The sequence below is a fragment of the Monodelphis domestica genome, chromosome 1, assembly GCF_027887165.1.
Source record: "Monodelphis domestica isolate mMonDom1 chromosome 1, mMonDom1.pri, whole genome shotgun sequence".
In the NCBI taxonomy this organism is placed as follows: Eukaryota; Metazoa; Chordata; class Mammalia; order Didelphimorphia; family Didelphidae; genus Monodelphis; species Monodelphis domestica.
The window spans coordinates 49039283-49062091 of NC_077227.1; the positions used below are offsets into that span (position 1 = coordinate 49039283).

General features: G+C 44.6%; 1 protein-coding gene across 1 annotated transcript; it reads right to left on the reverse strand.

Moving 5' to 3' along the window:
- Positions 1–17721: 17721 nt before the first annotated feature.
- On the reverse strand, positions 17722–21221 carry LOC103093437 (uncharacterized). Its single transcript, XM_007478216.2, has 4 exons — positions 21151–21221; positions 20666–21003; positions 18839–19165; positions 17722–17895 (listed from the first exon to the last, which is right to left on the reverse strand). Exons 1-4 carry the CDS (start codon positions 21219–21221, stop codon positions 17753–17755), a joined length of 879 nt encoding a protein of 292 aa, XP_007478278.2. The 3' UTR covers positions 17722–17752.
- Positions 21222–22809: the final 1588 nt, after the last annotated feature.

Sequence of the window (22809 nt, forward strand, 5' to 3'; positions counted from 1 at the left end):
TTTCCTTCATATTTACCTTTTCAGGTATTCCATGCTCTTTGTTTTTCGATATCGAACTTTCCACAGAGCTCTGGTCTTTTCTTTGCAAAAACTTGGAAGTCTTCTATTTTGTTGAATGCCCATACTTTCCCTTGGAAGTATATAGTCAGTTTTGCTGGATAGCTGATTCTTGGTTGAAGGCCCAGCTCTCTTGCCTTTCTGAAAATCATGTTCCATGCCTTACAGTCATTCAGAGTGGCACTTGAAAGGTCTCATGTGACCCTGATTAGCATTCCTTTATATCTAAATTGTCTTTTTCTGGCTTCTTGTAATATTTTTTCTTTTGCTTGAAAGCTTTGGAATTTGGCAATTAAATTCCTGGGAGTTGCCTTTTGGGGGTTTAGTGTAGAGGGTGTTCTGTGAACTCTTTCAGTGCCTGTATTTCCCCCTTGTTCTAGAATCTCTGGGCAATTTTCTTTGATTATATCTTGTATTATGATGTCAAGTTTGCTGATTTTTTCTGGTAGTCCAATTATTCTTAAATTGTTTCTTCTCCCTCTATTTTCCAAGTCTATGACCTTGTCAGTGAGATATTTTATGTTCTCTTCTAATTTCTTGGTCTTTTGTCTTTGCTTTATTAATTCTTGCCCTTTTACATGCTCGTTGTCTTCCAGTTGCCTGATTCTGACCATTAAAGCCTGGTTTCCCTTCTCAGTTTGGTCAAACTGGTTTTGTATATACGTGAATTTCTTTTGCATTATTTCCCACTTTTCTGCCCAGAACGCTTCCATCTTTTTGATCATTTCTGATTCAAATTCTTCATGGGTTTGTGGAGAGTTCCCGTTTCCTTTGGAAGGTTTCGGAGCATTTGCTTGTGTTTCCTCTTCTATCTCCTCTGTATTTTGTATTTTTACTCCATAAAATGTGTCCAAAGTCGCCCCCTTCTTCTTGTTTTTCTTGGAGTTTTGAGGCTTTTCTGTGCTGTTTGCCATCTCTATCTGAATGGGGAGGTCTTGCTTTTCTTATCTCTGTGTGGTGTTCAGAGGCTTTAGCCCCAGGCAAATTGTCCGTTTGCGGGTGTTACTGCTCTCAGTTCCCTCCTGATGCTTCTTCGTTGCCTTACTTCCATTCTCTGAGCCTGGCTTGGCACTGTCCAGCAAGGTATCTCAGTGCCTTTGTGGGCCAGAAGGGCCTGCACTTTGAGGGGAGAGGGGCCGTGGCTTCCCGGAGCTCTGAGGGCTCCTGATAGGATTAACTTCATCTGGGTTGGACTGCATGTGCCCTGAGGCAGGGACCTTCCCTGAGACTCAGATGGAAGGATCCAGCCAGGGGGCTACAGGCTCCCCTCTGTCTCTTTCTGTTTCCCTGCTGTCTGTGTTACCCCTGTGACTGGCTCAGTTTGTTTTCACAATACAGCCTTCAGAATAGCTGGTCCTGAGGTCCTTTTGCTGGCTCTTAGGTTCCTGCTGCTGCCTCGGACTCAGAGCTCTGGGTTGGGGGGGATGGGTCCTGGGACCTTCCTTCTGCCTACCCCTTAGATCCGAGTGATCTTGGGTTCTGGCTTTTGGGGGGCCATACTTTTTGATCCAGGTCCAGGAGGAGGGTTCCTGGGATCTCTCCTGCTGTTTGTTTTGAATTTCGGTGCCCTAGGAGCATACAGTTTGAGATAGGTAAGGAAGGGTTTCCAGAGATCTGAACGTTAGCTCTCTCTAAGCCGCCATTTTGACCAGAAGCCTCCCAAAAATCTTAAATAGGATACGAGCAAAAAGACTCCAGCAAGTCATCACAAGGGTCAGCCACTATGACCAGGCAGGATTCATACCAGGAATGAAAGGATGGATCAATATTAGGAAAACCATCCACATAATTGACCATATTAACAAGAAAACTGACAAAAATCACATGATTATCTCAATAGATGCAGAAAAAGCCTTTGATAAAATACAACACCCATTCCTATTGAAAACACTAGAAAGGATAGGAATAGAAGGGCCTTTCCTAAAAATAATAAACAGTATATATCTAAAACCATCAGCAAACATCATCTGCAATGGGGATAAACTAGAAGCCTTCCCAATAAGATCAGGAGTAAAACAAGGATGCCCATTATCACCTCTATTATTTAACATTGTACTAGAAACACTAGCAGTAGCAATTAGAGAAGAAAAAGAAATTGAAGGTATTAAAATTGGCAATGAGGAGACCAAGCTATCACTCTTTGCAGATGATATGATGGTTTACTTAAGGAATCCTAGAGAATCAACCAAAAAGTTACTCAAAATAATCCACAACTTTAGCAAAGTTGCAGGATACAAAATAAACCTGCAGAAGTTATCAACATTTCTATATATCTCTAACCCATTTCAGCAGCAAGAATTAGAAAGAGAAATACCATTTAAATCACCCTAGACAATATAAAATACTTAGGAATCTATCTGCCAAGACAAACACAGGAACTATATGAACACAACTACAAAACACTTTCCACACAGTTAAAACTAGATCTAAACAATTGGAAAAATATTGATTGCTCATGGGTGGGACGAGCTAACATAATAAAAATGACAATCCTACTCAAATTAATTTACTTATTTAGTACCATACCGATTGAACTACCAAAAAACTTCTTTACTGAATTAGAAAAAATCATAACTAAGTTCATTTGGAAGAACAAAAGATCAAGGATATCCAGGGAAATAATGAAAAAATGCAAAGGAAGGAGGACTTGCAGTCCCAGATATCAAACTATGCTATAAAGCAGTGGTTATCAAAACAATTTGGCACTGGCTAAGAGACAGAAAGGAGGATCAGTGGAATAGACTTGGCATAAATGATCTCAGCAAGACAGTTTATGACAAACCCAAAGACCCCAGCTTTTGGGACAAACATCCATTATTTAATAAAAACTGCTTGGAAAATTGGAAGACAGTGTGGGAGAGATTAGATTTGGATCAACACCTCACACCCTACACCAAGATTAATTCAAAATAGGTGAATGACTTGAACATAAAGAAGGAAACTCTAAGTAAATTAGGTGAACACAGAATAGTATACATGTCAGACCTTTGGGAAGGGAAAGATTTTAAAACCAAGCAAGACTTAGAGAGAGTCACAAAATGTAAAATAAATAATTCTGACTACATCAAATTAAAAAGTTTTTGTACAAACAAAACCAATGTAACTAAAATCAGAAGGGAAGCAACAAATTGGGAAATAATCTTCATAAAAACCTCTGACAAAGGTTTAATTACTCAAATTTACAAAGAGCTAAATCAACTGTACAAAAAATCAAGCCATTCCCCAATTGATAAATGGGCAAGAGACATGAACAGGAAGTTCTCAGCCAAAGAAATCAAAACTATTAATAAGCACATGAAAAAGTGTTCTACATCTCTTATAATCAGAGAGATGAAAATCAAAACAACTCTGAGGTATCACCTCACACCTAGCAGATTGGCTAACATGACATCTATGGAAAGTAATGAATGCTGGAGGGGATGTGGCAAAGTAGGGGACACTAATTCATTCCTGGTGGAGTTGTGAATTGATCCAACCATTCTGGAGGGTAATTTGGAACTATGCCCAAAGGGCAATAAAAGACTGTCTGTCCTTTGATCCAGCCATAGCACTGCTGGGTTTGTATCCAAAGAAATAAGGAAAAAGACATGTACAAGAATATTCATAGCTGTGCTCTTTGTGGTGGCCAAAAATTGGAAAATGAGGAGATGCTCTTCAATTGGGGAATGGCTGAACAAATTGTAGTATATGTTGGTGATAGAATACTATTGTGCTCAAAGGAATAATAAAGTGGAGGAATTCCATGGAGAGTGGAACAACCTCCAGGAAGTGATGCAGAGCGAGAGGAGCAGAACCAGGAGAACATTGTACACAGAGACTGATACACTGTGGTACAATCGAATGTAATGGGCTTCTCCATTAGTGTCGATGCAGTGTCCCTGAACAATCTGCAGGGATGTAGGAGAAAAAAAAACTATCCTCAAGCAGAGGATAAACTGTGGGAGTAACAACACCGAGGAAAGGCAACTGCTTGACTACAGGGGTGGAGGGGATATGACTGAACACTCTAATGCAAATACCAACAACATGGAAACGGATTCAAATCAAGAACATATGTGATACCCAGTGGAATTCCCCGTTGGCTATGGGAGAGGTGGTGGGAGGAAGGGAGGGAAGAAAAGAAAATGATCTTTGTTTCCAATGAATAATGTTTGGAAATGACCAAATAAAATAATGTTAATATAAAATAAAATAAAATAAAATAAAATAAAATAAAATAAAATAAAATAAAATAAAATAAAATAAAATAAAATAAAATAAAATAAAATAAAGAGTCTCTGCCTACGGCTGGGACTCTTCCTGTTTAAAAAAAAAAAAAAAGCTGGTCTTCTTGCTCCTCCCTTTACCCTCTCCATCTCGGGGCTCGTTCTTTTGAAAAGTCTGCGCACCTCTCCCCAAGTGAGCGGATCTCTTGACTGGGGCACAACAGGGTAAGAGACCTTCGTTAGATGGTGGGGGAATCCCCTGTAAACAACTCCTCCGGGCTTCAGAGGTCCCATTTCCTGAGTACTTTAATTGTTCTGATTGCTTCTAAGTTATTGTTATCCGTGTGCCGCCATCAGTAGGGCAGAAGACTACTGGAGCTTCTCCCAACAGCCCCAAGAGCTCTCACTGCCTGGAGCTCAGCCTGCACTCAGCCTCAGAGAATCTGCCAGACATTCACTTGCCTATCCGTGGACCAATCATTTAAGAAATGCCTTCCCCGTCCCTAGCTTGTCCCGGCTCCCTCCCTCATGCCAGGGGAGCCTGGTCCCTTTCCAGACCCCCAGAGTCTACTCCCCGCTGCCCACCTCCTTTCCAACACTGCCGGCTCACGGGTGCTCTTTAAAAGCTCTCGGAGAAACCAGGGCATGTTTGGGCTCAGAGGAGGAAGGAAGGACTTCATTTAATTTTCCCCCAGAAATATGTTTATTCTCTTTTTCTTTGGCTGATGAGGCTTGTTTCCATCTACCAAGTACTCAAAAGCAGCTCCTCTGGGAGTCTCTGAAGGTGCCTCTGGCTGTCCAGATCCCCTACACTGTGCATGTGAAAAGCCACCCTGGTGCCCCAGAGGGAGCATTTACTTGCTTAGATTCCCCTTCCTGGCTGGCTCTGCAGGAGCACCCATGGGCGGCTTTTTAGATCTCAGGACCTCCCCCTGCTTAAAAGCAGCTGCTTTTTTACCAAGTCAGTCGTTCTGCTCTGTCTCAAGTCCATTCAGGAAATCCCTCTCTCACCGCCATGCCTGTTGGGTCCCCAAATCCTGAGGCAGAAGTTACCCCAGGTTAATGCTCAGTCTCTTGAACATCACAAACAGTAACCTGAATGTGGGCTGAATACACAGCTGGGGGTGGCCTGCAGAGACCATACCATGCTTCTAAGTGGCCCCAATCTGTAATTGCCCTTCATCAAGCAACTCTGCTGTCTTCCCTCTGGATAAGCCAATTTGGAGGGAATATCACTGAGTTCTATGGACATAAATGGTCCCTCTGAGAGGGGAGGGGAGGGAAGGAGACAGTTTGGATCTTCTCATTTCAGGAAAATGGGTTGAAAATCGTTTTCCCATTTTATCAGGAAAAGAAAATATTTTTAATGGTGTCTCTCAAAATAAAAAAAGTGGGATTGGAGGTGGGGCTTGAAGGAACTCAGAGCAAGAGTGTTGTCCCAACTTGTGACAGAGAGAAAGAACTGGTGAGTCAGAACACAGAAGAAAACAGATGTTTGTTTCACTTGTTCATTTGCAGTTTTGTTTGGGGGCTTTGGTTTTATGTGATTATTCACTTACAGGAATAGACATCATGGAAATGTATTTTGCATGATAATACATGTATTAGATCAAATTGCCTGCCAGCTCTGGTAGGGAGGAGGGAAGGGAAACAATTTGTATCTTATAACTTTGGAAATCTTAGGGAGAAATTGGTTATTACATGTAACTGGTAAAAATAAATAAGTAAATAAAACCCTTAAGAAAAAGTATCTCCCCAGCCAAAAACTCTCAAACAAATTAGGAAGAAAGAACCAAGACTTACATGGCCACAAATGAAATCTCAGCCTGCCTTTCCTTTCCTTTCTCAGTCTTGCCAGATGTTCCCAAGCCCAAAGATCCCCTTTTCCTTCTCAGTCTCATGTCATCTGAAACCACATCCAATTCTGGGTAATGAACACTGTCATTGGGAAGTTAGTAAAAACATTTATATGTGTCTGAGGCCAGCTTTGAACTCAGGAAGATGAGTCTGCCTAACTCCAGGCTCAGCACTCTATCTGCCCTGCCACCTGCATTGAAATTCCATTTCCAGGGCTCATTGTGAGTTACCTTGGACATTTCACCCAACCTTCATGAGCCTCAGTTTCCTTATGTGTAAAAGTTAAGTCAATCATTTATTAAGCACCTACTATGTGTCAGGCACTGTGCCAAGTTCTGCAGAATGAAGAGGTTCCACTTGAGGACCTCTGAAGTTGCTTCTAGCACAATATCTATGATCCTATGATGAAGGTTCAAATCCTGCCTTGGCTTCATAGGAACCTGTATGACTTTGGGCAAGTCCCATCATATTTACTGTCCTTGCCAGAAAAAAGGGAAGGTTAGATTGGATGCTTCAGGGATTTCTTCCACTTCTAGAACTCCAGTCCCGAGGTGCCATGTTGCCTCAGAGCTAACAGAAACCTCTCTGGAATTGAGGCTGTTCAACAGCAGTTATTGGTGACTTCAAAGTAGGCTTAGACAGAAAATTTGCAAATGACAGAAAACTGGGAGGAATCCTGGCTAATACCGTGGATGAAAGAATCAGAATCCAAGAAGATTTTTTGTCTGACAAGATGAAACTTTATGGGAATAAAAGCAAAACTTGACACCTAAGTTAAAAACTCCATGTGGTAAGAACAAGATGGGGAAAGAGACTGAGAAATGGGAGCACAATAGGCCACGTGCATTGGTTTGTTCTTGGGAGAAACTGATTCCTGGACTTCAGTCTGTGAATGAACACAGCTAAGGAGATAAATAGCTAAGCAGGGAGTTTTGACACCCAAAGGGGGGCTGAGCTCTGGGCTGGGAACTGCTGAAGTCCTACAACTGGCTTCTACTGATATATCAGGCTTTAGGTGCCCTCTGGTGGGCGTGTTGCAGTATTTCACTCCAGGAGCCCATCCTCTAGTGCTCCCTGAAGCTTATTGGGTATGCATAATGGATGTGCATGAATGGGTGTCAGAGAGGGCTTCACAATACATTGTTAGGACTGCAAAGGACCTTAGAGCCCACCTTGTCCAAGCCCCTTCCTTCCCAAAGGATGAAATGAGACCCCAATCAGAGCAGGGGCATCCTCCCATTCTTCCTTCCTTCCCTCAGTTTGATGAGTTTTGTCCATCTTTGGGCTCCTCAGGAAATAAAGCTTGTCTGGCCTTCAGAAGAGCAGCCCTTAGGTCTTGTGGCTGAGGACCAGCAGCTCAGCAGGGGAGGGTCTTGGCAGAGGCACCCAAGCCCAAAGCTTGCCACTGCCTTGGGCACCAAACACTTCAGGATTATTCCTCATTTGTCCTTGGTGGTGCCCCCATGGTTAAACTACCAGCTCTGTGCTGATGACTCTTGTGGGTCTATGTCCAGTCCCAATCTGTCTCCTGAACTCTGGCCTCAAATCACACACTGCCTCTTACATATACTGACCTAGCCATGAGCTCCTTGAGGGTAGGGACTGACTTTTGCTCTTTTGTTTTATCTACAGTACTTGGCAGAGTGCCTGGCACATAGTAGGATCTCAATAAATGTTTGTTGACTTACTGGCTGCCTATTCCATAATTATGTCAAAGAGCATATCCAGAATGGACAAACTCTCTGCTCTTCCCAAATTTCCTCTTATTGCCAAGATGACCACCAGAGTGCTGGTCCCCTAGTTCACCCCCTCCTTATTCTCTTGGATTCTGTATTTGCATGTACCCCAGTCATCCAATTTGGGGCCAAGTCTTCTTCTTTCTACCTTTCCTCTATCATGGTTGCTGCTCTGACACAAGTCCTTCTCACCCTGTGCCTAGACTAGGGCAGTAGTCTTCTGTAGATCTCCCACCTGAAGCCCCCTCCGCCCCCATCGTCCATTGACAATTGAACATGTCACTCCTCTACTCTACAAATTCCAGTGACTACTACCTCCAGGATCAAATATAAAATCATTGATTTGGAATTTAAAGTCTTTCACCACTTGGGCTCCGTCTTCTCACATCTTTCTCCCCCTCCATAGATGCTGCTCCTTCTTGTTGTTCATCACACATACTACATCCCCACTTTGTGTCCTTTGACTGGCTATTCCCCATGCTTGGAATTCCCTTCCTCATCTCTACTTCCCGGTTTCCTTGGCTTCCTTCAAGATTCATATCAAATCACCTTTTGAAGGAAGCTTTTCCCAATCTCTCCCATCCCTTGTGCCTTCCCTCTGAGATTACTTTCCATTTACATTCTATGTATCCATTGGGCTGTATAATGTTCAAGGAAGATCATTTTGACTTTCCAAGCCCTTTTAGGGGCTGCTCACCTACCTTTAATGTCCACCAGACACTCAGCTCTCACAGGTGGCCCTGGGAAGCTGTAGCACTCACAGTGGCCACACTCTGGGTAGATGGCCTGTACCAAATTAAGAGTAATTGGTGGACCACAGGCTCATCAGTGAATCAAGGGAATGTCTAGCCTAAGGTTGTATTTCCTCCAGCACAAGGGGTGGTTGAGAACAATATGTTCGAAGACCATGAAGACATGAAACAAAGTCACCCACTGCATCCTGGGCCATCACTAGTTGTCCTAACATTGGTCTTGCCACTAGACTTTAGAAGAGAGAGTGAGGTTGAAGACTTTATGCAACGTTGCCTAATTTAAATCCAATTCATGCACAAGTGAAGACATCACCCTGTGATGCCATTGCTCCACTTCAAAAATGGACAAACAACAACAACATATATATCCTAGACCCAGTTGTTTGCATGTTGTCTCCCCCATTAGAATGGGAGCTCCTTGAGGTCAAAGACCCTCTTTTTCTCTTTTTTTTTAAATATCTCCAGCACTTAAGCCTAGTTCCTGGTACTGAAATGGAACACTTCACAAATGAATTCAAACACCTAGAATTTTGATTATTGGAACCATAATTTATTAATAAAAGAGAGAAATAAAGAAACTACCAGCTGGGACAGAATTCCCTAATGGAATACTGCATTGGTTTGACATTAAAGACCAGATTATATACATTGCAGAGTTCTTATCTAACAAACAAACCTTAACACAGGAATGTGGGGTCCAAGATGGGGGGACAATTCTTAGATTTAAGATGGGGCTGTTAACCAAGGAGTGTTTATCTTCACTTAGTCAAATGTTAGTTCACTGGCCCTTTGATATTCCTAAAATTCCTCTTTTGTCTCTTGCCACCCAAAATAAGCAGAAAGCATTTTGTTATCTGCCCCAAACATCTTGTCCTTCTGGAGGGAAGAAAAAAACCAGGTCTTTCCCCTAAAAATGCAGACAGGGGTAATTTTTCCATCTTTGATTTTTCTGGGGCTACTTCAATATAATAGTAGGTATTTAATAAATGTTTATTGACTGACTTACTGACTAATTAATGGTGATAGGTTGTGATCAAAATTTCTTCCTAATTATCTCCAAGATTCCCTCCCATTGTTTTAATAGAAGGCTGAGAGTATGCTAGCACCATTTGTCACTGTCAGAGAGGCCCTCTGCCAAGGTAGAAAAAAGGTCAAGAGAGAGAATGGCAGGGAACTTGTCTTTGAAGGATAAATCCACAGTTCTTTGATATAGTAGAGGTCCAGGCCTTCCTAAGAATGGAAGGAGAAGGAGGAGGAAGGGAGAGGGGAGGAGACGGAGAGGGAGAAGGAGAAAGTTACTAGACATTCTGGAGTTTGATTTTTGCCTTTTCTTTCTCATCTGGTTCAACAAACATCTTTTAATCTGGAATAGGAATGGGAATTCCTTTAGGTCACCAAGAATGAGAAGAGGCTTCAGTATGTTAATGGTAATGGAGACTGGGCAATTGTAATAAACTCCCAGTGGACAGCAGGAGCTGCAGTTTTCTAGCTGAAAGAGGAGACAGAAGAATCATGCAGCAGGACAAGGCTCTAACTGCTCAGGATTGTCATCAATCCTATAATCCATCAGGGCAGCAGCACCTTTCACAGGCTGTTCCCCATTTGTTGCCCTCTCTCCAACCCTGTGCCCATTTTAGTGATCCCTCCAACTCTCCATTTTCCAGCAGCCCCCACTGCTCACTTAAGGTGAAAAGAATCAAACAGTCTTTTTTGCATTTGTAACCTTTGAGTCAACATGAGGAGATAGACTTTTAGCCAAGTTAGAACAGGCAGGACTGGCTACTCAGAGTTCAGGCTGTCAATAAGCCACCAAGAAGAACTCCAAGTTTGATTGGCTACTGCCATCTTCCTCTCCATCTCACATTCCTGGCTTGGGCTTCCCATCAGATTAGGGCTGATGATTGACAGAACAAGAGAAAACCACAGCCCAATCTGAGATATGAGTCTCTTTACTCTAGGGACCCAACCTTCCAGTCCTAGTGGGGTTACAAGAGTAGAGTAGAATAGAATAGAATAGAATAGAATGGAATGGAATGGAATGGAATGGAATGGAATGGAATGGAATGGAATGGAATGGAATGGAATAGGAGAATCCTAAAAAGTATGCACTATATTCAGAAATACAAGGGACTGGAGGGAATCCTGGAATGCCCTACACCAGGAAGGGATAATCCCAGAGCCAGTCCATGACTTGGCCTCCCATCTGACCTGGATCATAGAGTGCTCCATGAAGACAATTCAAAATCAGTAGGAATTGAGCAGACTAGGCAAGGAGGCTGTGGACCTCCGATAGCAACTGTTTTACTTTGTCTTCACAGGGGAGCAGGGCATGAAACAGCCTCCACAGGGTAAGAGTCCAATAGAACCAATCTTGGCAGAGATAATCTGGAAAAAATCTGAATGATGGCAGAGACACCTGAGTTTTCCCCCTTCAATTCTCTCATTCCCATTATTCATCTGTTCCAAACGAAAGCTTTGGAGAAGGATCTGGCTCTGTAGCAAACAGTCCAAGTTAGAGCTCAAGAAGCAGCCATAAAGATAGTTAACCTGTTATAAAGGAAAAGCATCCTGGAGCTTTCAGAGAATAGAATAGACACTTAGCTGCCAGAAGTCTGTGCTTGGGTTTTTGTTAGAGTGTCTACTACATGTAAATTAAATAATACTCTAGTCATCATCATCATGATAATTATCATTTATATAGTGCTTTAAGGTTTACAAAGTGCTTAAAATACCTCATTTGATACTCAGAACAACCATAGGAAGTAGGTTCAATTATTTTCCCCAGATGATAACAGATGGGGAAGCTGAGGTAGACAGCAATTATGATTTGTCTAGGGTCACACAACTAAGTTACTGAGACAGGATTTGAACTCAGGTCTCCCTGACTCCAAATCCAACATTCTATTCCCTGCACCACCTAGCATATGATGGTGTCAAACTCAGGGCCAAAATGAGTGGTATAAACAGAAATTTAGGTAAACATCAATCTAGGCCTCTAGGGATTTATAGTCCATGACTTCATCAGTTAATTAAGAAGCATTTATTACATGCCAGGTACCTAGCTAAAGACTCAGAATACAAATTCAAAAATAAAACAGTTCCTGCCTTCATGGAGCTTATGTTTTATTCAGTGGTAGTCTCTCAGTGACTGAGAATGATGATTGTCTTTGTGCATTATCATCTATTGATGTACCCTCATGTGGCTTTGGAGTCCAAAGGCTGAGGCGCACAGTTTGTGGCACATGGGGCATGGGACGCCAGTTGTTACGGGAGGTGCGGTTGTGGCCTGGTGTCGGTGTTCACGTGCAGCAGCAAGACGTCGACGTCGCTCATCTTCAAAGGTGATGGCGGCATGGTTAATGTGGGTTCGCCAGCTGCTTCTGTCAGAGGCAGCGAGTTCTAGTTGCTTTGGTGTCATGCCAGCCTACTTCAAGTTGGACTTTAGCTGATCCTTGAATCTTTTCTTTGGTCGGCCTTGTTTCCTGAGTCCAGCTGACAGTTCACCATAGAATACCTGTCTTGGTATTTGCTGTGGGTCCATGTGGATGATGTGTCCAGACCATCTTAGCTGGGCTTTGAGGACCAGGACTTCGATGCTGGTGGAGTTGGCTCTGTCGAGGACTTTCTGGTTGGTGATTCGGTCCTGCCATCGGATCCTCATGATTGACCGGAGGGAGCGTTGGTGGAATTGCTCCAGCTGTTTCATGTGCTTCCGGTACAGTGTCCATGTCTCACAACTGTACAGGAGCGAGCTGAGGACCACTGCGTTGTACACTTTGGGCTTCGTCGCAGTGCTTACACCGCTGTGTTGGAGGACTTTGCAGCGCAGCCACATGAGTGCCTGGCTGGCCTTTTGGATCCTGGCATTAATCTCGTGGTCTAGGGACCCGTCGTTGGTGATGGTGCTGCCCAGGTACTTGAAAGTGTTGACGTTAGAAATCTTCGTGCTGTCGATTGTAATGCATGGCTGGTTCGTTGGCCTCCCTGGTGCAGGTTGGAACAGCACCTCTGTTTTGCTGAGGCTGATAGTCAGGCCAAACAGTTTTGTTGCAGTGGAGAACCTGTCCACAATGGTTTGGAGATGATTTTCTTGGTGGGCCACGAGAGCACAGTCATCTGCAAAGAGAGCTTCCAGGATGAGTCTCTCTGTTGTCTTTGTTTTTGCAGTCAGGCGGCGAAGGTCAAATAGTGAGCCATCCAGTCGGTATTTGATGTAGACGCCCAGGTCTAGATCCATCACAGCATGTCGTAATACTTGGGTGAAGGATAGGTTGAATAGCACCGGAGCGAGGACACAGCCTTGTTTCACGCCATTGGAGATGTTGAAGCGATCGGAAGTCTCTCCACCAGATAGGACATCCCCTGTCATGTCGACATGAAAGAGCTGGATCAGTTTGATGAATTTTGCTGGGCAACCGAGCTTACTGAGGATCACCCACAATGCGTCCCTGTTCACTGTCGAACGCCTTTGTCAGGTCTATGAAGACAATGTAGAGACTCAGGTCCTGCTCAAGGCATTTTTCCTGCATTTGCCTCACTATGAAGACCATGTCGATGGTGCTGCGATCTGGTCAGAAGCCACATTGTGATTCAGGCAGGTTCTGCTCTGAAACAGATGAAAGGAGTCTGTTGAGTATAACACGGGCGAGGATCTTTCCGGCAGTGGAGAGTAGTGAGATGCCTCTGTAGTTGTCATAGGCTACTCATGCGCCTTTGTTCTTGTATGTTCTATTCAGGGATATAATATATACATGGATAAGTATATACATATGTGTGTGTATGTATGTGTATGTATGTATGTATTCAGTGCAAAATAAATACAGTGATTGAAGAGTCCAGAATGACTTTGAAGAGGGTCAGGTGGGTGTCTCAGTGGATAGAGAGCCAGACCTGGAGTCAGGAGGTCCTGGGTTCAAATATAGCCTCAGACACTTCCTTGCTGTGTGATGCTGGGCAAATCACTTGATCCCATTTGCATAGTCTATATCATTCTTCTGCCTTGGAACCAATTCTTTGTAGCAATTCTAAGACAGAAGGTAAGGGTTCAAAAAAGAAAAAGAAAATATGACTAAGGTTAAGACCTGGGGGAATGGGATAAGAGTAATGACTTCAAACATTAAGAGAATTGGTCTGTTTAGGCAGAAAGATAATGGACTGGGTTTTTGCACAAGTCTTTTTCCTTATGATCTCTTTGGGGAACAAACCCAGCAGTGCTATGGCTGGATCAAAAGGCAGACAGTCTTTTAAACCTTTGGACATAGTTCCAAATTGCCTTCCAGAATGGTTGGAACAATTAACAATTCTACCAGCAGTGTATTAGTGTTCTAATTTTGCCACATCCCCTCCAACACTTATTACTTTCCTTTGCTGTCATGTTAGCCAATCTGTGAGGTGTGAGGTGGTATCTCAGAGTTGTTTTGATTTGCATTTCTCTAATTATAAGAGATTCAGAACACTTTTTCATGTGCTTACTGATAGTTTTTATTTCTTTATCTGAAAATTACCTATTCATGTCCCTTGCCCATTTATCAATTGGGGAATGGCTTGATTTTTTGTACAATTGATTTAGCTCTTTAAATATTTGAGTAAAAAAGGTCTAAACTTTTGTCAGAGGATTTTGTTATAAAAAAATTCCCCCAATTTGTTGCTTCCCTTCTAATTTTGGTTGCATTGGTTCTGTTTGTGCAAACACTTTCTAATTAATTATAATCAAAATTATTGATTTTACATTTTGTGATTTTTTTTCTAGCTCTTGCTTGGTTTTAAAGTCTTTCCTTTCCCAAAGGTCTGACATGTATACTATTCTGTGTTCACCTAATTTAATTATAGTTTCCTTCTTTATATTCAAGTCATTCATCCACTCTGAATTTATCTTGGTATAGGGTGTGAGATGTTGATCTAAACCCAATCTCTCCAATACTGTGTTAAGAGTAAATTTAGGGTTGAGACTGAATATATTACTTAGGGGTCACCAGGGATTTGAATTCTAAATCCCAATGCAATACTCAAGTCAGAATGGGATTTTATGGTGGTTTATTTACAATAGAAGGAAGAAATTAAGAAGAAGGAGAAAGAGGGAAAAGGGTAAAGATCTACTCTGGCCTGGCCTGAGCCAGGGGGAGTTCAGAGGCCTTTCAGTCAAGGGGTCTTCCCAGAAGATTAAATCTAACTCGACTTCCATCTAGGTGGTCTCCTCCAAGATGAAAGGCCTCCTTGGAGGCTGGAACCTTCAGAAAGGTCGAGGGAAAGGGAAGTCAGCCTTAACACTCACTATGTGGTCACCTAAGGGAAACAGTCCCACCTAGACCCATGCTTCAGATCTCCTCCAAGTCAAATTCCACTGCCCAAGTCCACAAAAACTGCAAAAGTCCCCCTCAAGGAAGTGATGCAAAATATAAAGGTCATTTTTTACATCACTTCCTGTGTCTCACATGTACCAATATATGGCTTTAACTTGGCTTAGGACAGTCCAGGGGGTCAGTCAGTTGTTTCTGATTTGTCACTTGCTAGCACACGAAAGTCACAGACCATCCTTCCCCCCACTTAATCCTTAAGTGGGGGTATATACATTCCTTGGTTGCTAAAATACTAAAGACTAAGCAGAGTGGAGTAAATCTAAAATTCACAACTGTTTTCCAATTTTCCCAGCAGTTTTTGTCAAATAGTGGATTTTTGTCCCCAAAACTGGGATCTTTGGGTTTATCATAGACTATCTTGCTGAGGTCACTTACCCCGAGTCTATTCCACTGATCCTACCTTCTGTCTCTTAGCCAGCACTATATTGTTTTGATGACCGCTGCTTTACAATACAGTTTAAGATCTGGTACTGCAAGGCCACCTTCCTTCACATTTTTTTTCATCATTTCCCTTGATATTCTTGATCTTTTGTTCTTCCAAATGAACTTTGTTATAGTTTTTTTTCTAATTCAGTAAAAGTTTCTTGGTAGTTTGATAGGCATGGCATGGCATAGGCATGGCACTAAATAAGTAAATTAATTTGGGTAGGATGGTCATTTTTATTATGTTAGCTCATCCTACCCATGAACAATTAATGTTTTTCCAATTGTTTAGGTCGAGTTTTAGTTGTGTTTGTATAATTCCTGTGTTTGTCTCAGCAGATAGATTCCTAAGTATTTTATATTGTCTAGTGTGATTTTAAATGGAATTTCTCTTTCTAACTCCTGCTGCCTGGGTCTGTTGGAAATATTTAGAAATGCTGATGATTTGTGTGGGTTTATTTGGTATACTAAACTTTGCTAAAGTTGTTGATTATTTCAATTAGCTTTTTGGTTGAATCTCTAGGATTCTTTAAGTAGACCATCATGTCATCTGCAAAGAGTGATAACTTGGTTTCCTCATTGCCTATTTTAATACCTTCAATTTCTTTTTCTTCTCTAATTGCTACAGCTAGTGTTTCTAGTAAAATGTTAAATAATAGCAGTTATAATGGGCATCCTTGTTTCACTCCTGATCTTATTGGGATAGTCTCTCATTTATCCCCATTGCAGATGATATTTGCTGATGGTTATAGATATATACTGTTTATTATTTTTAGGAAAGGCCCTTCTACTTCTATATTTCTACTTCTTCCACTTCTAGGTGGATATCTTACCCACTTTTCCTGCTGGTGACTGGAAATCTTTCCCTCAGTACTTCCCAATTGAAGAGACATTCTGAAGAGAAACCTGAGCAGACTTTAACTCAGCTCCTGTTGCCCAGGGGTGAGTCAACCTGACTTTCTCTCAGGGGGCTCAGGCTGTCAAGGCCCGAGTTCCCCCCAAACTCGAGGAGGGAAGAAAAGGGTTTAGATAGAGACAGGGACCCCATTTCCCTTTTTCCTTTTCCCATTCTTCCCTTTCCATTATTCCTTTTGTATTACCTGATTGAGTTAACATTAAAAGTTATCTGTTCCCCAAGCTGAGTGTTAGTGAACGGATCAAGGGGAGACCTTTTGGTCTCGAGTAGTGGAGGGGGGACAAGAGGGACAAGAGTGAATTGGGGAGAGAAGCTTTTGCTAAGGAGGGAAGGCAGAAGGGGGAAAATCTTCAAAGCCCCTCTCCTCTCTCTGAGCCAACCCATTACATCTGCTGTCTCCCCTAAACCCGGCTTTGTGGAAGGAGATCCTCCTCTCTTTTCCCCTCTCTATACCTTGGGATAAAAACTTCCATTGGGGTATATCCCTTCCCTCTTTTATCTTTTTTTAAAACAGTGGAGGGACAATGTTGTTGGGCTTCTCCTGTCTGGGCTTTATGCAACTATAGATTTTGCCCAGCATTATCCCTTATTTAAGAGAATAATGGGGGGGAAAGGTAGGGAAAGGAAGGTAACGGGATCTCCCCAGCATGGGAGGGAAATTGACAAGGTTTTCTTAACTATACTAAAATTAGACTAAGGAATTAAATTACATCAAGCCGGACTCTAGGGATAGTTAGATAGGTTTATTTGGACTTGGAAAATAAGGTTTGGGAAAGCTAGAGAAAATTTGATGTCTGATAGCTATGCAGGGGCAAAAGGCTCTCCAGGGAAAAAGAGGGTTTTCTCAGGAAAAAGCAGGAAAACCTGTGCTCCTCTTTCTTTTCTACTTTCTCAGACACTTCCCAAAAGGAAGTGGGAGGTGTCTGAGGAAGTTGGGGTAGAGAGTCCTAGGAGATATAGTCTCCCAGGGTTCAGAGTCATTTTAAAATGCACACCCTTCATTATCTTCTGTGGTTATAGCTGACAAGGCTCTACTGGACATAAAATTCTATATAAGTGACCTTCATAAGCTGCCAACCCATCATCCAAAGTCATCTACCTGCCACAGAACTACAAAGTTTGCTTGAAAAATTCCCAAGTGCACTGCTAAGATGATCTTCCATTTCTGCATCTTTGTAAGAAGTTACACTTTGGGATCTAAGGCTTCTTGATCTGGACAAGCTGTCCATACTTCTGGTGTTTTTCTCTTTTTTTTTAAATTCCTAGAGATGAGAGGGAAGTCTGACTGTCAATGAACAGGCTGGAAACATCCCTTCCATGAAGCTATACCCCTAAGCACAATATCCAGGGTTCAAGGTTCATCTTCTCTCTTCTGCCCCACCCCAGAGTAAACCCAGTGTAATTCTCCTCTAACCCCCATGGGCTCAGCACACCCATCCTTGCTCTTTCTTCAGGTTACCGAGACATTTCCAAGGACAAATCTTACCTTTTTACAGACGAATAGACAAAGGGCTCCAAACACTAAGATGCCAGGGATGCCAAGCAGGCCCCAGTGACCCTGTGGATTTGTGCTGGATGTGGTAGTCCCATTGCCTAGAATAATAATTCAGGGTGAACAAGAATCAATCTGTCTCTTGGAAGGGGGATTGAGAGCTCGGTGGTAACTGGAGGGAGAATAAAGGTAGCATGTGGGGTGGGAACAAGTAGGAAATGGGCAGAAATTGTACTTAGTAGAACTAGGAAATTGAGAAGGAAAAACAGCAGGAGGCAAAGAGAACAGAGAAGGAAAAGGCCTGGGTGGTTTCAAGAGAGGGAATAGAAAAAGAGGGGAGGACCAGAAAAGAGATGAATTAAATATCACATTAGATAGGATTTAGGGTGTGCTGCAGGGCTTACTCAGCCCCTGAACCCCTCCCTCAATGACTCCCTAGGACCTTCCCTCCTCCTTCAGGTCCTCTAATCTCCTTCCTCTAGTCCACCCTCTCCATCTCCTCTTTCTTCTCTTAGAATCAGGGCCCTCACAACATAGTGACTGTCTTTTTTTTTTCTTTTATTCTGAAGACCTTTCAGACCATAGGATGGGGGAATTTGCCAAGAGGAAAGGAACTAGAGTAAGAATGAGAAGCTGTTCAGCTCAATGAGACTGACTTGTTTCCAGAGAAAGCCAAGCTCTCCTTCAGTCAGCCCCATTTATTCCCTGAACTCTAACAGACAAGCCAAACCAAGGGACAGAGGATTTCCTTCTTCAGTTCATTTTGCAGATGAGAAAACTGAGGCAAACAGGGTTCAGTGGCTTGCCTCACCTTCCTTCCTTCAAAGGAGTAAAACTGAGCTTTCTCCAGCCTCACTTTTCTACCCTCTGTCTTACTACAGTATAGGATAGTTTCCTTTCTCCTCTTCTCAAAGGACAAAGTTGGAGACAAGGTAGATTTTGGAAAGCTCTGAAGGGGATCAAGTAGAAGGAAGTTGTTAATAGCTGGGGGAGGCTGGGTTGAGAGCCCACCTGCTTCTCTACTGGGATGAGAAGGTCACCTACCAGACACAGTTAAGTTGAAGCTCCAAGATTTTAGCTCTCCGAAGACTGACTTGATTTCCACTTTATACACTCCATTGTCTTCAGGGGTCAAATCCACAATCTCCAGACAACTCACATTAGGTGCAAACAGCCTCTGTTTGTACATCTCCTGGGCATTGATCCAGTCTGGCTTACTTTGCCCTGGCTGGATCCTGAGTAGGAACTGATTCTCAAACATCCAATCCACAGACCGAGTCTCCTTTCCAAAACCTGCATCTGTGCAGAGAAGGGCAGTTTCTCCCTGGATCCTGTTCAGACAGGATACATCCATGGCAGAGACGAGGGTGCCTGTGAGACACAAAAATGAGACTCATCAGGGTACAGTAAAAGGGGCCCTTATTCACCTGGATAGGAGCAGGGAACCCCAAATGCAAAAGTAACCTGAAGAGTTTCATTTGCATTTCCCACAGGCACGTGAGAATCATGGGTGAATTGTCTTCGAGCAAACCTCCTCCCCTCCCCTTCCAGAGTCACTTCCTCACTGTTGTAAAGAGTATAAAATCCCCAGAAGTGAAGTCCTCTGGGGGGCAGCTTGTCCAGCCATGCAGTCCTCCCAAGGAGCAGCTTTCCCCCCATGCTGGTCCATCTGCTTCTGCTCTCCTGGCCAGATTCAACATTACTTTCCAAATGAATAAATTTTTCTTTTCATTTTTAAGCCAAGTTTCTGAGTCTTGCATTCTTACAAAAGGCATCCTTCCTGAACCCCAGGGGTTCACCTCTGCACCCCACAACAAAAGCGCTCTGAAACTCTGACCATGTTTGTGCTCAGAGGAGGAAGGAAGGACTTCATTTAATTTCCACCCAGAAATAGGTTTATTCTCTTTTTTCTTTGGCCGAGGAGGCTTGTTTCCATCTATCAAGATTCAAAAGCAGCTCCTTTGGGAGCCCCTGAAGGTGCCTTTGGCTGTTCAGACCCCCTACACTCTGCAGCCCAGAATAGCCCGAGAGCTTGGCCCGGCTTGACCCGCTGCTAAGCTAGCAGCAGCAGGAGGCAGGCTCCCAGGCGCCCGGGCACCCCACTCCCCTCCACCTCGCTGTAGCCAGGGGCGGCGGGGCTGGGGAAGGGGGGCGGGGTGGGGCGCCTGCAGGCTGGAGAGAAAGTGGCTCGGGAAAGGTCTCCCGGTGCTTGTGGCAGGAGTATGAGCCCAAGTTGGGGCGCTTCAATATCCTCTCCCTCCCGTCTTTCCTCCCCCCATCCCTCCCGCCCCCAAGCGCTGCAGATTTGGGCTGCTGCGGGCAAGTCTCTCTTCGTGGAGCCGGAGCTCCAGGCTCGGGCAGCCAGGGATCGCCGCCGCCGCCGCATTAACGCGGCTCCGGCACACGCACACACACAAGAACACGCTGACAGACCGACAGCCAGGCTCTCACTGTGACACACGTACACACCGACAAACCGCACACCGGAACCGCACGCCGGCATGCTCACTCCCATATGGCCACACATCCCGACAGACTTACACACTCACATCCAGCCCTCTAGAGCCACACTGCCACACAGCCACCGCAGACCCTCACACAGCCATACACTTACTTACACGCCCAGGGGCACCCAGACCTAGGCGCTGACACACATGGATGCACTCGGACACACACTCATCCAGGCGCAGTCGTGCTTGCCAGGCGCTGCTGCTGCTGCTGCTGCTGCTGCTACCCCACGCGCGCGTGCACTCACATACACTTGCGGACATACACCGGCCCTGGCTACCACGCTGCCCCTTTCTGTCCAGCAGCAAGCGGCCGCCCGAGTTGGCCCCCGGCGCTCGCCTGCTGCTCTCCCCGTGCACCCACCTTTCCAGGCTGCGGTGATGCGGGGGCTAGTGTTGGGGTGGCTGCCGGAGGCTCCTGCGGGGACGGCGGCGGCGGCGGCCACGGCTGGAGTAGCGGCTCGGAGAAGCAGCAGCAGCAGCGAGAACTGGAGAGGTAGGTCCTGGAGGCGGCCGGCCCTAGGGGCGCTCAGCGCGGCGAGTCGCGGCCAAGGAGCAGGGCACCGAGTCGGGCACTGCTGCGGCGCTGTCATGGCTTGGGTGGACTGAGGCTGTGGGGCCGGGATCCGGGGCCGGGATCCAGGGACACTCGAGCGGCTCTCTGCCAGCAAAGCCACACCAACCCCGCCCCCCGCCCCAAGCCTGGGGGCGGAGTTAGGGACAGACTAGCTCCATCCCGGGTTACGCCTTCTGACCCGGGCTGCGGGAGGGGCGCCGGGATGCCTAGCCCATGTCCACCCCAAAGCTCCGCCTCTCTCTCCCAGCCGTAATAGGGGAAATTAATCATACAGGCGCGCCTTGTTCCTTAAAGTCCAGGAGATGCCCAAAAGCCGGGTCCCCCCAAACTGTGCTACTGGCATGAACTGTTGAACTAGGACGTCATGATTTGGCAGTTGCAGCTAGCTGAGGGGTGTACAATACAGGAAGTGTCTGCTTAACTGCTGGACCAGTTATGCTGACTTGGAAAAGAGTTTACTCCTGGCCCCCAGAGGTTGTTCTGACCTCCTTCATTCCCCACTTATTCTACTCTACATAAGGAATCTTCCTCATGTGACCCTCATAAGGGGATTCAGTGGGAGTCAGAGTTTGATATTGCTGGTGAAGGACCATAACTGGACAGTATTAATGTGATCCTTGACAAAGGTTACTGTGCTACTAGGCGATTAAGAATGCATGGAACCAGCCCCAGATGATCAGCATAAAAGCAAAGAATCCTTTGGCTAGGAGACATGAGGATGCAAGGGAGTAGAAAAATTTCCCTGTCAAAAGTTGCCCAGGTTTCTGGGGGTACAATGATAATGTCATCTCCCCCCTCTCCAAATATCTAGGTGAAGGGGGCGATGGTCTTAGTCTTCTATAGTTTCTTCAGAGCTGAGAATGGTTGTAGCGCTATCCCTGCCTATTGTTAAGAGAGAGGTATTGACTATAGGCAATGTCCGGGCTTTAGGCTGGAGTAGTTGCCAAGGTTACAGTGGCATGGGGTGACTCCCATGAATGCTTTTACCCTAGAAGCAATTAGAGAAGTGACAAGGTTACAAATGCAAGGTCCACATATCCCACAGGGGAGTAGCCAAAACTTGAACAGGGAGGGAAGGGCTGTGGACACAGGGTCTTTAGGGGAGTGACCTCAGTGAAAGCCTGGGTCCTAAGTAGGTGGGGACCTGCTTGGAGATCTGAAGGATGTCCAGCAACTGCTTCCCCTGATTGGACAGGTCACAAGGGGGAGAGTAATCCCCTAAGATAGAAGTGTAGAAACCAGGACTGGGCAAAAACTAGAACACCAGAACGTAACAGAGAAGCCAATAGACTCCATCTTCAGAAATCATTTTCTGACAGGAATAGATCCCTTTAGGAAATCGGATTCCTGAATTGTCTGCAAAGTTTGTGGGTTCCTGACCAGCAGGGCCCACAAGAAGGGGTTCTCCTTTGTGGTAGGGACCCAAGGAGAGGCAGGGAGTCTGAGAACCAGGGTGAAGAATGACAGACATGGACAAATCAGTGTTTAAATAGGGCAGGCAAAACCCCTATGATATTCTCCTTGGAAGGAAAATATGAGAATTATGGAACACAAGGTAGAGGAAGAGATTAAGGCAGAGAATGCAAAGCTGTAGCAGTCCACACCTAGCTATGGACAAGGGAAACAGTTAGATTGCACAGAGTGACTTAGAAGAGAGCATGCTGACTTCCGGGTAATCATGGCTGCAATCTAGACGCCACACGCTTCCTCTCCCTGGCACTGAACGAAATAGACTACATCAAAGGAGCATAAAAATCACCTTTGGCGGAACAGAAGGACATCCCAGTACTCCCCAGTACCCCACAGAAGTGAAGGTACGTGGGGTTTGAACATTTCCACATTATAATAAGACGGAGGAAAAGCTTGCACAGAAATGTGAACTGAGCCACCCTTCCCCGCCCCCACCTCCCCCACCAAACCAGAGTGAGCTA